At 39.1% G+C, this 12,704-nt stretch overlaps 1 protein-coding gene and 1 long non-coding RNA gene across 2 annotated transcripts in view; one reads left to right on the top strand and one right to left on the bottom strand.

Annotated features, from left to right (window-relative positions):
• The window catches only part of ATP6V0D2 (ATPase H+ transporting V0 subunit d2), a 42,886-nt gene extending 36,805 nt beyond the window's left edge, over positions 1–6,081 (top strand). The window contains exons 6-8 of the mRNA XM_035011466.1: positions 2,399–2,575; positions 3,762–3,839; positions 5,531–6,081. Coding sequence (XP_034867357.1) covers positions 2,399–2,575; positions 3,762–3,839; positions 5,531–5,692 — 417 coding nt within the window. The 3' untranslated portion in view covers positions 5,693–6,081. The remainder of the gene's footprint in view (positions 1–2,398; positions 2,576–3,761; positions 3,840–5,530) is intronic.
• The window catches only part of LOC118014985, a 44,572-nt gene continuing 34,016 nt past the window's right edge, over positions 2,149–12,704 (bottom strand). The window contains exons 2-3 of the long non-coding RNA XR_004680465.1: positions 5,488–5,596; positions 2,149–2,190 (exon numbers count right to left, since the gene is read on the bottom strand). This is a non-coding gene — a long non-coding RNA (uncharacterized LOC118014985). The remainder of the gene's footprint in view (positions 2,191–5,487; positions 5,597–12,704) is intronic.

Below are 12,704 nucleotides of genomic sequence, written 5' to 3' on the forward strand. Positions count from 1 at the left end.
TCCAATGCAAGTAAGATTCCAACATGGAAGGTTCTGGAATGAAGTACACACACTGTAGGCAAAGGGAAGAAGTAGTTACAAGAACAGGTGTTGGAGTGTTCAGAGAACCTATTGTATAATCAAAGTCCTCTCTTGGCATGGCCCATGAAGCCTTTCCTGTTCTCTTCCCAGCTACCTGTCCAGCCTACTTCTTCACCTGCTTTCCCAGTGCTGGAGCAATGACCATTCCTCCAAAATGTCCTGCTTTATAACTTCATGCATCTTCCTCCTCTAGAATGGACTCTGCTGCTAGGCATGTCTGCAATGCTGCCTATTCCACCCCACTTCTCTCCTGAAAATCCTAACATCTTCTACAGCAGTGTATGTCGATTATTGCTCAATAAAACTGGGCGGGGGTGGGGGGAGTGAAAAAAAAAAAACGCTAACATCTTAGAACTAGAAAGCACATTAAAGGGCATGTGGGACAATTAACTCTGTTGTTGCTCCTCCTGCTCTAATTTTTATTCCAAGGTTTCTGATTGCCATGAAATCTTCCTCTTGCATTTCTTCTGTCCCTGGAAGGTCTAAAATTCCTGACAGTTACATTCAGTAGCCAGGGGCAGCTGCCTTTGCTTCCAAATGAGGCCACTCCCTGCTTCTGGGTCACCCATACTTTCCATGAGGTCAATCAAAAGGATCAGAAGGAACCAACTCTCACTCTCCTGATAGGAAACACCTGTTCTAACAAAAGAGTTCCAGTAAAATCTGTTCCAAGTCTGGATTTGTTAATTCGTCGGAAGTAAGCTGATCAAAAGATACTGTAGAGCCATCTATTTCAGCTATTGTGTGTGTACAAATAACCTTGGAATCCTGTTAAAATGCAAGCCCTGGTTTAGTAGGGCTGGACTATGGCCTGAGACTCTGCATCTCTTTTTTTCATGACCTGAGCTGAAAACAAGAGTAGGACGTTTAACCGACTGAGCCACCCAGGTGCCCTGAGATTCTGCATTTCTAACAAGCTTCTAGGTGACATCAAAGCTACTGACCCAAGAAACACACCTTGAGTAGCAACATTGTAGAGAATATTGGAGAATTTTGAAAGTAGTAGAATCACAGACCATTCTGTTGGATTCAGTAAACAGCTGTGATCTTCCTACGTGTCAGGCACTAACAATAAACAAGAGCAACATGATTTCCCGCAAAGATTTTACAGTGTAGTAAGGAGAAAAATAATTTCCAGATTTTAAAATAAAGTAAGTGCAGGATGTTTCAGGTATATAGAGAAGAGTTTCTCAGCTCAAGGACACTATGACAAACTCCCATGATGGGCAGAGAGGATCCCACGAAGGACAGGCTGAGAAGGAATGGTCGCAGGAGGTAGGAGAACCAAGAGACAGAAGAAACATGAGGACCAAAGGAATAGTGAGAAATTTCAAGAAAAACTGAGTGGTTAGAGGAAATTGGCCTGACGTGGAGCTGTTTGCTCAGGTGCCTGGTGGTGCTCAGCACAAAGACAGGACATGAGTATATGTGACCTGCCTGAAAGATCATGAGGTCCAACCCTATCGTCTTTCAAGTGAGGAAACAGGCCTGAGAGGAAGGTAACTTGTCCTGAGCCACCTAATCCTGAGCTACACAGTTAAATTGATTGATATCCAACTTAGAACTTTCAAGAAGAAAACCAAAACTATCAAAGTACAAACAAATGGTAAGTAGCATAAAGTTTCATTAGGTTAAAAGAAAAATCATACATCAAGAACCAGAGAGAGATGTTAACATTTATGACATGAACCCTTTGTTCCAAACACCCTGCCAGGCACTTCCACTTACATTATCTTGTCCTATCCCTGGACAGACCCCAGCAAGTAGGTACTATTCCCATTTTTTATGGAAGAGACATTTGAGACTCCAGTGACCTATGTGACGGAGACCCATGAGTAACGAATTGCAGAGAGCTTAGGAAGTAAAGTTCAGTGGGATTTCAAGAGTCATGGACCATTAACACTGTGTGATCCTTCTCTGGCAAGCAAAATTACTCCATTATAAAAAGAGGCTAAGGGTTGGGCGCCTGGGTGGCTCAATTGGTTAAGCATCTGCCTTCGGCTCAGGTCATGATCCCAGGCTCCTGGGATCGAGCCCCACGTAGGGCTCCCTGCTCAGCGGGAAAGTCTGCTTCTCCTTCTCCCTCTGCTCCCTCTGCTCATGCTCTCTCTCTCTGTCAAAAGAAAGAAATAAAATATTAAAAAAAAAAAAAAGAGGCTAAGGGAACATTAATAACACGTTTGTATTATAATTAGACATAAATCTGGAAAGGAAAGAAAAGCAAATCACTCTGGAAATGAATTTGTCTACATAGGGTTTTGTTTATAGCATTTAGTACATGGTTAGATTTCACTGATTTTATGTCTTGCAAATTCAGTTTGAGGCTGACAGACGTGCTTTTATCATCACTCTTAACTCCTTTGGCACTGAACTGAGCAAAGACGACCGGGAGACCCTCTACCCGACCTGTGGCAAGCTCTACCCTGAAGGGTTGCGCCTTTTGGCTCAAGCAGAAGACTTTGATCAGATGAGGAGAGTAGCAGACCATTATGGAGTACGTAACTACACCAGGCACCCCAAATGTTTCACATCTCATCACCTGTACTTGAGAAGTTCACACATCAAATTTTTGATGTGTTTTCTCTAAATCCGTTACGTTTGTAAGGTAGAAAGCAGTGCCATTCTAGAACTGTCTCTCCCAAAGGAGTACTTCAAGTTTCTAATCCACGTGGGTTGGTTTTTTGGTTTTTGGTTTTTTGTGTTTTTTTGAGGTTCCTGCCAAGCAAGTACTTGTTTAAATCTTCAAGGAGCAGTCATTCGAGCACGTCTTTTGAAGTGCTTGATAAAGCAAGCTTCCCAAGGGACTGGTGCAGTGTTCTGGATATGTGAGCTCATGTCAAAGTTATATAAAATATCCTGACCCAGCAGTCCTTTACCCATTGGGTAAACAGACTTAGGTACAGAATGTCCACTTGAAATACAAGGGAGAATATGGACATACTGGTTTCTGCCATTCCCTTTAATCAGTGGCCAGGAGTAGGGAATGGAAGAAGGGCTGCTGTGTTCTTCCCTTACTCCACATCCAAATGCTCTCTTAAGAGCCTGCAGTTTCTCAGCTCATCCCGATTCCATTCCTTCTGATTTATGTTAACATAATGCTCTCCAGGTAACTTTTCCAGAACTGGAATGACACGCTTATCTTTTCTTAATGTGTTTCTGAAGCTTCCAGGAAAGAGAAGTCAGCAAACTGCATAAACCTTTGTAGGAGCTCATGTCATCACAAGAGGCTTTTTAGCATAATACTAAATTTTGAGCTTCTCCCCGGTTTCCACCCCTTCCACACTTGAAATTCCATGTGAATCTTATCAACTGTCATTTCAAAGAACCCATGAACCCATGCTGGTTAAACCACAAGCATTCATTTATCCTCTGTAATGTGCCCCACTAGCCCTAAGAACCTAATGCAGAAATTAGCTCATACAAGGTATATTGAGAGTAGAATTGCTCTTGCGTCTTACCCTGTAAGGCCTGAATAAGCCAGTGGGCTAGAAATCCATCCATACTCTTTTATCTGGATTTTTTGATATTTTTTCAGGAGGCCAAAGATCCTACAAAAAACATTCAGTCCTTTTGGATAGATTTTTTAGAACAGATACATCATTTCTATATTTCTGGGAAAATATCTTCATACATATTTATAAGAAATGAGAATCTGTTTAAAAATAGCCTCTGTTTTTTAGGTGTACAAGCCTTTGTTTGAGGCAGTGGGTGATGGCAGTGGAGGAAAGACATTGGAGGATGTGTTTTATGAGCGTGAGGTATGGTATAAATGGGAATGCCTTAGTTTATGTATGCTTTTACTCTCTGTTTTAGATGTTTTCTTACTTTGGGTTTTCTTTTGGGGGGCTTCTTTTTACAGTTGATAAGTTCAGTTGATTAAGCACATTCACAATTTGACAGCCAAATGGGTATTAGTATCTCTGCCTTGGAGGCCCAGTGGTTCACAAATGATGGCTTCCTGTTGAATTGTCCCATCCAGAAACACAATGTGTCCTATCCAGTACACATAGTGAAGCTATGGAAAGAATGCAGCTATTCCATAATTAACTAGAGAAGCAGAGCTAGGACATTCTCATGATCATATATTGACTATCCTCATGGTGTATACTCTTTTAGGTGCATCCCACTCTCTAATCCATCCCTTCCTCAAGAAGGATTTGTCTACAGTTATAATTTAGGAGGACGATTATAACACTTAGGAATTATTTGTATGGAAGTCTCTCTGGAGAGTCTGGACTATTCTCTTTCCCTGAAAAACAGAAGAGTACTTAATCCATTTATAGTCAGTTCCCGGGCTACTGAACTGTTCAACAAAACGGCTTTTTTTCAGAGGGATGGGGATACCAGATAAGGTCTCTCAAATCTAGAGAACTTTTCTAGTGTATTTTATTCATTTCTCTAAAACCACTGGCCCTTCCCTTTCAACTGATTGACAGAAAACCCTGAAATTTATCCAAATTTTAGGGTAGGACTGGCTTCAGAAAGCAGTTCGGGCCCTTTCCTATAAGTCCTACTCCAGACATTTCCCAACAGCTCTCTAGTGCCTGTCACAGAAAGAAGTAAAAACAACACAAGTTATCCCATATATTAGGGATGTTTTTAAAATTCCACACTATTGCACAACTGCTTCAAAGAAGGCTGTTAAGAAAGCTGCCCTTGGCAGGAAAAATAAGTGTCTGTTCCTGAAAGCAAGGACCTCCACTTCCTGAATACTTAGCTTGACGTTTTCAGAACTGAATGAGGGACTTAGTACCTCTCATCCTTTTTTCAAAGTGGAAAAGAATAAAAGAATTGTTCCATTTCAGACTTTACCTCAGTTAAACAATTTTTTTTTAAATTTTCTTTTACTGATCTACCTTCTGCAGGAAAAAAAACCCCAACTCAACTATATGTCAAGTTGCTGCAGAACATCCTAAGAAAGCTCATAATGTCACTCATTCCAAATTCCAGGGGCCTGTGACATTGCCCTGGAGGAGAGTTAGGCAGCCTGTAAACCTTTTTAACATTTTCAAAGTTGTGGCCAAGGAAAAATAGTTTACCTAAGTGAGACAAGCCCTCTAGCTAGAAGCCAGCTATATATATTACTACAAAGTTCCGCACATACATACACACACAAACACCAAGATTTTCCCAGGAATCTTTGTACTAGCAGTGCTGCAGAGATTAGGAGTTTGTCTAGTGATTCTATAAACCTACTTTATTTTTTTATAAAGTTACTTTTTAAACTACTATTGTCTATCTTTATCTGGAGAGTGACACTAAAGTTCCCTTTAGCATTTGATGACTTGCTACCGTTTTCCTCTATTTGACCCAATTTGGACATTGCCTGTTTAAATACAAATAAGCACTGTACAAACACAAGCCAGTCTGGAGTTTAATATTATTTCATAAATGTAGTACACTCACGCTCCCGGTAAGTGACGGTCTGTATTGTTTTCTCCTTCCTCAGGTACAAATGAACGTGCTGGCATTCAACAGGCAATTTCACTATGGTGTGTTTTACGCATACACAAAGCTGAAGGAACAAGAAATGAGAAATATTGTGTGGATAGCAGAATGCATTTCACAAAGACATCGAACCAAAATTAACAGTTACATTCCAATTTTATAACCCAATGTGGGGCCTCCAATGCAGAACATCTTAAATATTAAGAAGAGCTTCCAAGGAAAATAAAAAGAATTGTGTTGTGTTATCGGGGTTACACAAAAATAATTCACATTGCAGCTTCATGAGTTGCAGACCCACTAGAAACATAGTAAACCAACAGAAACAAAGTGATTCTTTTTTTTTTTCCAGCAGCCTTAAATTTTGTTTCAACATTTATGTCTCACTCTTTACCAGACCTTAGACATTAATTCTAATTATCAACCCTTTGGTACTTTTCCTCTTCTTGTTTGGTTGTATTAACAATCAGATCTAATTAAAGTGTTTTACTCTTGCTTTCACTTCTCTGCAGGCCCCCTTACTGTCTGCTTTACTTTTCCCTCACCTAGGTCCACAGAAATCCTGGGTTGTGTGAGGCCAGCATTGACCACATGTGATGAAAATATTGTTTTGTTTTTAAGATTTTATTTTATTTTATTTTGAGAGAGAGAGAGCGTGTGCATGTGCACACGGGTAGGGGGTGGGGCAGAGGGAGGGAATCTTCAAGCAGACTCCCCACTGAGCCTGGAGCCCAAAGTGGGGCTCAGTCCTACAACACATGAGATCATGACCTGAGCCAAAACCAAGAGGTAGATACTCAACCAACTGAGCCACCCAGGTACCTCCAAATGGTAAGATATTTAAAGTATACAATGTGATGATTTGATACACATACACACTGTGAAAGGATGCCCCCATCAAGTTAGTTATACATCCATCACTTCACATAGTTGGCTCTCCCCACCCCCACCCCCCCACCCCTGCCTAGAATATTTGAGTTCTACTCTCTTGGCAAATTTCAGTTATACAGTAGTGTTATCAACTATAGTCACCATGTTACACATTAGATCCTCAAACCTTATTTATCTTATAACTGAAAGTTTGTCCTCTTTTACTAACCCCTCCATATTTCCCCATCCCCAGCCTCTGGCAACGACTTTTCTACTCGCTGTTTCTAGGAGTTAAATTTTTTCCTTTTTTTAGATTCCACATTTAAGTGAAAATTGAAAGGTGTAGCTAAGATTTTAATAATCTATGATTAGATTAAATAATATTTTACTTAAGATTTATGGAGGCATGGAAGAGTAGATGATGGTGATTCTCAGCTCTCAGTGTCCAGATGATGTGGTTGTACATAAGGATTCACCTTGGTGTGATGACAGTGATTTATATTGAACAAAACTTTCAAACCCTCAAAGGCTTTTCAGTAGAAAGATCAGAGGAAAGTTATGCAATATCCACACATGCAAATACATAAACATAAATCAGAGAGAATAAATACTTCACAGTTTAATTGTCCCTTGTGCTAGGTATAATTCTGTGAAATATCAGGATTATCTGAGCCATAGAATTTAACATGAGTAGTTAACAGTGGCTTTAATCATTTGGGTTCACATAACCCTTTAAGAATCTGACGAACATGGGGCCCCTGAGTGGCTCAGTCGTTAAGCGTCTGCCTTCGGCTCAGGTCATGATCCCAGGGTCCTGGGATCCAGCCCCACATCGGGCTCCCTGCTCAGAGGGGAGCCTGCTTCTCCCTCTCCCACTCCCCCTGCTTGTGTTCCTGCTCTCGCTGTCTCTCTGTCAAATAAGTAAAATCTTAAAAAAAAAAAAAAAATCTGATGAACACTATGGCCACTTTCCCTCAGGTTAATAGACATCTGCACATTCACCCAAAATTTTGCATAGTTTTTGAAAAGACTATGGATCCTCTAAAATCCATTCGTGTGCAACCTAGAGGTCCAGGGACTCCACGTTAAAAACCTCCATTGCATAGGCCAAGGAATAAAAGAAAACAAAGTCATGGATAAGAAAGTATTTAAGAAATATAAGTACTCATATACCCCTCCATCTCTTGGAAGGGCGTCCTGTTTGGCTGAGCCAGCATTTTCAGGGTGGAGGCACATGCTTTGGTAGAAAGGGCCCCTCGGGAACCTGGGTGGCTCAGTTGAAAAAAAAGAAAAAGGCTCCTCACCTGACCAGCAAGGTCAGTCATGTCAATCATGGAAATGATGGAGGGAAAGAGGTCACAAGCAGTTTGCTGTCATACTAAATTGAAATTATGATCCAAAACATCCAACTTTACTTTTTGAAACTATTAATGTTCATAATCCATCCAATGCGCTAACCAATGTTACTATTTTTTGCAAGAAGAGTAGGTGAAAACTTTCTGGATTGGTTAAAAATAAATGCTGATCTATAAATATAGTCAACTGATCTTTGACAAAGAAGCAAAAGCAATACAATAGACCAAAGATAGTGCCTTAGCAAATGGTACTGGAACAACTGGGCATCCATATGCAAAAAAAAAAAGACACTAGACACAGACCTTATATCTTTTACAAAAATAACTCAAATGGATTATGATTTAAATATATGACCTATATAATGACCTAAATATAAAACATGAAACTATAAAGCTCCTAGAAGATAAAATAGGAGAAAACCTATATGATCTTGGGTATGGTGATGCCTTTTTTGATACAACACCAAAGACACAACCCAGGAAAGAAAGAATTGATAGCTAGACTTCGTAAAAATTAAAATTTTCTGCTGTGCAAAAGACAATATCAAGAGAATTACAAGACAAGCTATAGACTAGGAGAAAATATTGGCAAAAGACACATCTGATAAAATAATGCTATCAAAAATATATAAAAAAATAAGAAAGCAAACAACCTGATTAATAAATGAGCCAAAGACCTTAACAGACACCTCAACAATGAAGACATAACAGGAGGCAAAGAAACATGAAAAAACGTTTCATGTCATATGTCGTCAGGGAAATACAAATTAAAACAATAAGGTACTATTACACTCTTATTAGAATGGCCAAAGTCCAGAACATGGGCAACTCCCAAAGCGGGCAAGGATATGGAGCAACAGGAACTCTTAGTCATTGCTGGTAGGAAGGAGTTGAAACTTATGTCCACACAAAAACCTGCACATAAATCTTTATAGCAGCTTTATTCATAATTGCCAAAACTTGGAAGCAACCAAATGCCCTTTAGTAGGTAAATGGATAAACAGTGGTACATGCAAACAGTGGAGTATTATTCAGCACTAAAAGGAAAAAAGCTATCCAGCCATGAAAAGACAGAGAAACCTTAAATGCGTATTGCTAAGTGAAATAAGACAATCTGAAAAGGCTACATAATACCTGTTTTCAACTATATGACATTTGAAAAAAAACTGTGGAGACAATAAAAAAGTAGTGGTTACCAGAGGTAACCATAAAAAATTGACATATATGTATGATCCACTAATTTTTTACAGTAAATTTCTCTACTTTAATGGTTATATCCTAATCTGACCACTTTAGTACATCAGGGTGAATATTCTTTTGTTTCCTTATTCAATATAGCCATCTAAGGAACATATTTTTATTTCCTCCCTGGTGTATCTATCCTAAAACGACCAAGAAATAAGATAGATGATTTAAGCTGGATACTGAAATACTAACATTGGTACCAAGAAACAGAACTTCAGAAACATAATGGATACTAGTTTTCCAAATAAGGGAACTATAGTCAGAATAAGAGTAGACGAATCAAAACTAGATTTCAAGTGTCCTGACTCTTCCCATTGTGTGTGTGTGTTTGTGTGTGTTCTGCTTTCTTTGTGGTAGTTTCATTTTTTATTTTCTCCTTAAGTTATAGCTTCCAGTTTAAGACTAAGGTCCTTGTTTGGTCCAAATACATTTTGTGAAAAAGAACAGAAATCCGGTGTGCCTGGCTGGCTCAGCTGGAAGAGCATGGGACTCTTGATCTCAGGGTTGTGAGTCTGAGCCGTACATTGGGTGTAGAGATTACTAAAAAATATAAATAAACTTTAAAAAATGATAGAAATCCTATCAAACCATCTTGAAATCCAAAAAGGAAACATATTGCCTCGTGTCATTGGGAATTTGAATTGCTCATGGAACCAGACCCAGGGTGTCAAAGATTTCATTAAGAACTGTCCTTTTGATCAAGAAAGGATGCTGTACTTTGTCAAGTACATAAAAGCCATCTATGAAAAATCCACAGAAAAGATCATTCTCAATGGGGAAAAACAGAGCTTTCCCCCAAAGGTCAGGAACACAGCAGGGATGTCCACTATCACCACTGCTATTCAACATAGTTCTAGAAGTCCTAGCCACAGCAATCAGACAACAAAAAGAAATAAAAGGCATCCGAATCGGCAAAGAAGAACTTAAACTCTCACTCTTTGCAGATGATATGATACTTTATGTGGAAAACCTAAAAGACTCCACCCCAAAACTGCTAGAACTCATACAAGAATTCAGTCAAGTGGCGGGATATAAAATCAATGCACAGAAATCAGTGGTATTCCTATACACCACCAACAAGACAGAAGAAAGAGAAATTAAGGAGTCGATCCCATTTACAATTGCACCCAAAACCATAAGATACCTAGGAATAAATCTAACCAAAGAGGCAAAGGATCTGTGCTCAGAAAACGATAAAGTACTCATGAAAGAAATTGAGGAAGACACAAAGAAATGGAAAAAGGTTCCATGCTTATGGATTGGAAGAACAAATATTGTGAAGATGTCAATGCTACCTAGAGCAATCTACACATTCATTGCAATCCCTATCAAAATGCCATCCATTTTCTTCAAAGAAATGGAGCAAATAATCCTAAAATTTGTATGGAACCAGAAAAGACCCCAAATAGCCAGGGGAATGTTGAAAAAGAAAAGCAAAGCTGGTGGCATCACAATTCCGGACTTCAAGCTCTATTACAAAGTTGTCATCATCAAGACACTATGGCACTGGCACAAAAACAGAAACATAGATCAATGGACCAGAATAGAGAGCCCAGATATGGACCCTCAACTCTACGGTCAACCAATCTTCGACAAAGCAGGAAAGAATGTCCAGTGGAAAAAAGACAGTCTCTTCAACAAATGGTGTTGGGAAAATTGGACAGCCACATGCAGAAGAATGAAACTGGACCATTTCCTTACACCACACACAAAAATAGACTCAAAATGGTTGAAGGACCTCAATGTGAGGCAGGAGTCCATCAAAATCCTAAAGGAGAACACAGGCAGCAACCTCTTCGACCTCAGCCTCAGCAACTTCTTCCTAGATACATCGCCAAAGGCCAGGGAAGCAAGGGCAAAAATGAACTATTGGGACTTCATCAAGATAAAAAGCTTTTGCACAGCAAAAGAAACAGTCAATAAAACCAAAAGACAGCTGACAGAATGGGAGAAGATATTTGCAAATGACATACCAGATGAAGGGCTAGTATCTAAAATTTATAAAGAACTTACCAAACTCAACACCCAAAGAACAAATGATCCAATCAAGAAATGGGCAGAAGACATGAACAGACATTTTTCCAAAGAAGACATCCAAATGGCCAACAGTCACATGAAAAAGTGCTCAACATCGCTCAGCATCAGGGAAATCCAAATCAAAACCTCAATGAGGTACCACCTCACACCAGTCAGAATGGCTAAAACTAACAAGTCAGGAAATGACAGATGTTGGCGGGGATGCGGAGAAAGGGGAACCCTCCTACACTGTTGGTGGGAATGCAAGCTGGTGCAGCCACTCTGGAAAACAGTATGGAGGTTCCTCAAAAAGTTGAAAATAGAGCTACCCTATGACCCAGCAATTGCACTACTGGGCATTTACCCCAAAGCTACAAATGTAGGGATCTGAAGGGGTAGGTGCACCCTGATGTTTATAGCAGCAATGTCCACAATAGCCAAACTATGGAAAGAGCCAAGATGTCCATCGACAGATGAATGGATAAAGAAGATGTGGTGTATATATATACAATGGAATATTATGCAGCCATCAGAAGGAATGAAATCTTGCCATTTGCAATGACGTGGATGGAACTGGAGGGTATTATGCTGAGTGAAATAAGTCAATCAGAGAAAGACCTATATCATATGACCTCACTGATATGAGGAATTCTTAAAGTCAGGGAACAAACTGAGGGTTGCTGGAGGATGGGGGATGGGAGGGATGGGATGGCTGGGTGGTAGACATTGGGGAGGGTATGTGCTATGGTGAGCACTGTGAATTGTGTAAGACTGTTGAATCACAGACCTGTACCTCTGAAACAAATAATACATTATATGTTAAAAAAAAAAAAAGAAGAAGAAGATAGCAGGAAGGGAAAAATGAAGGGGGGGAAATCGGAGGGGGAGATGAACCATGAGAGACTATGGACTCTGAGAAACAAACTGAGGGTTCTAGAGGGGAGGGATTGGGGGGATGGGTTAGCCTGGTGATGGGTATTAAAGAGGGCACGTACTGATTTGAGCACTGGGTGTTATACGCAAACAATGAATCATGGAACACTACATCAAAAACTAATGATGTAATGTATCATGATTAACATAACATAATAAAGAAGTAAAAAAAATAAAAATAAAAGAATAAAATTGCTAGTATGGTAAAAAAAAAAAAAAAAGAATTGTCCTTTTGTCTTCCCCATGTACTGTCACAGATGACCCCAACATATTCTGGATTTAACAGTGACTGATCTGTCAAAGCATTTCTTGTAAACTTTTGCAATTGTAGTATTTATTATTCTACTAATATTTGAGCAATCAGGAAGAATTATAAAAAATATGTTAATTTACTTTTATAAATTATTAGAATAGTAGAAACACTACCTACTTTATTTAATCATTTAATAAGTACCTGAGCTTTCATTCTTATAAATTATTAGAATGGTAGAAGCATTACTACTTTAATTAATCATTTAATATGTACCTGAGCATGTACTGAGCATTATTTAATCATTTAATATGTACCAGGCCATAACATACTCAGTGTGATTTACGACTTCCAGTTGGAAATAATTTTGCCATTGTTCAATGCTGAGTGCCAAATACATAAAAGTATTTGGAATGCTAGTTATCAAAGTTTGATTTATTAAGATTTTAAATTTAAATGTTAATAATTAAGTTATATCCTGACATCTTAATCTCCCTCACCCATCATTT

Source organism: Mirounga leonina, unplaced genomic scaffold (genome assembly GCF_011800145.1).
Source record: "Mirounga leonina isolate KUSES-001 unplaced genomic scaffold, KU_Mleo_1.0 Mir_165, whole genome shotgun sequence".
Classification (NCBI taxonomy): Eukaryota; Metazoa; Chordata; class Mammalia; order Carnivora; family Phocidae; genus Mirounga; species Mirounga leonina.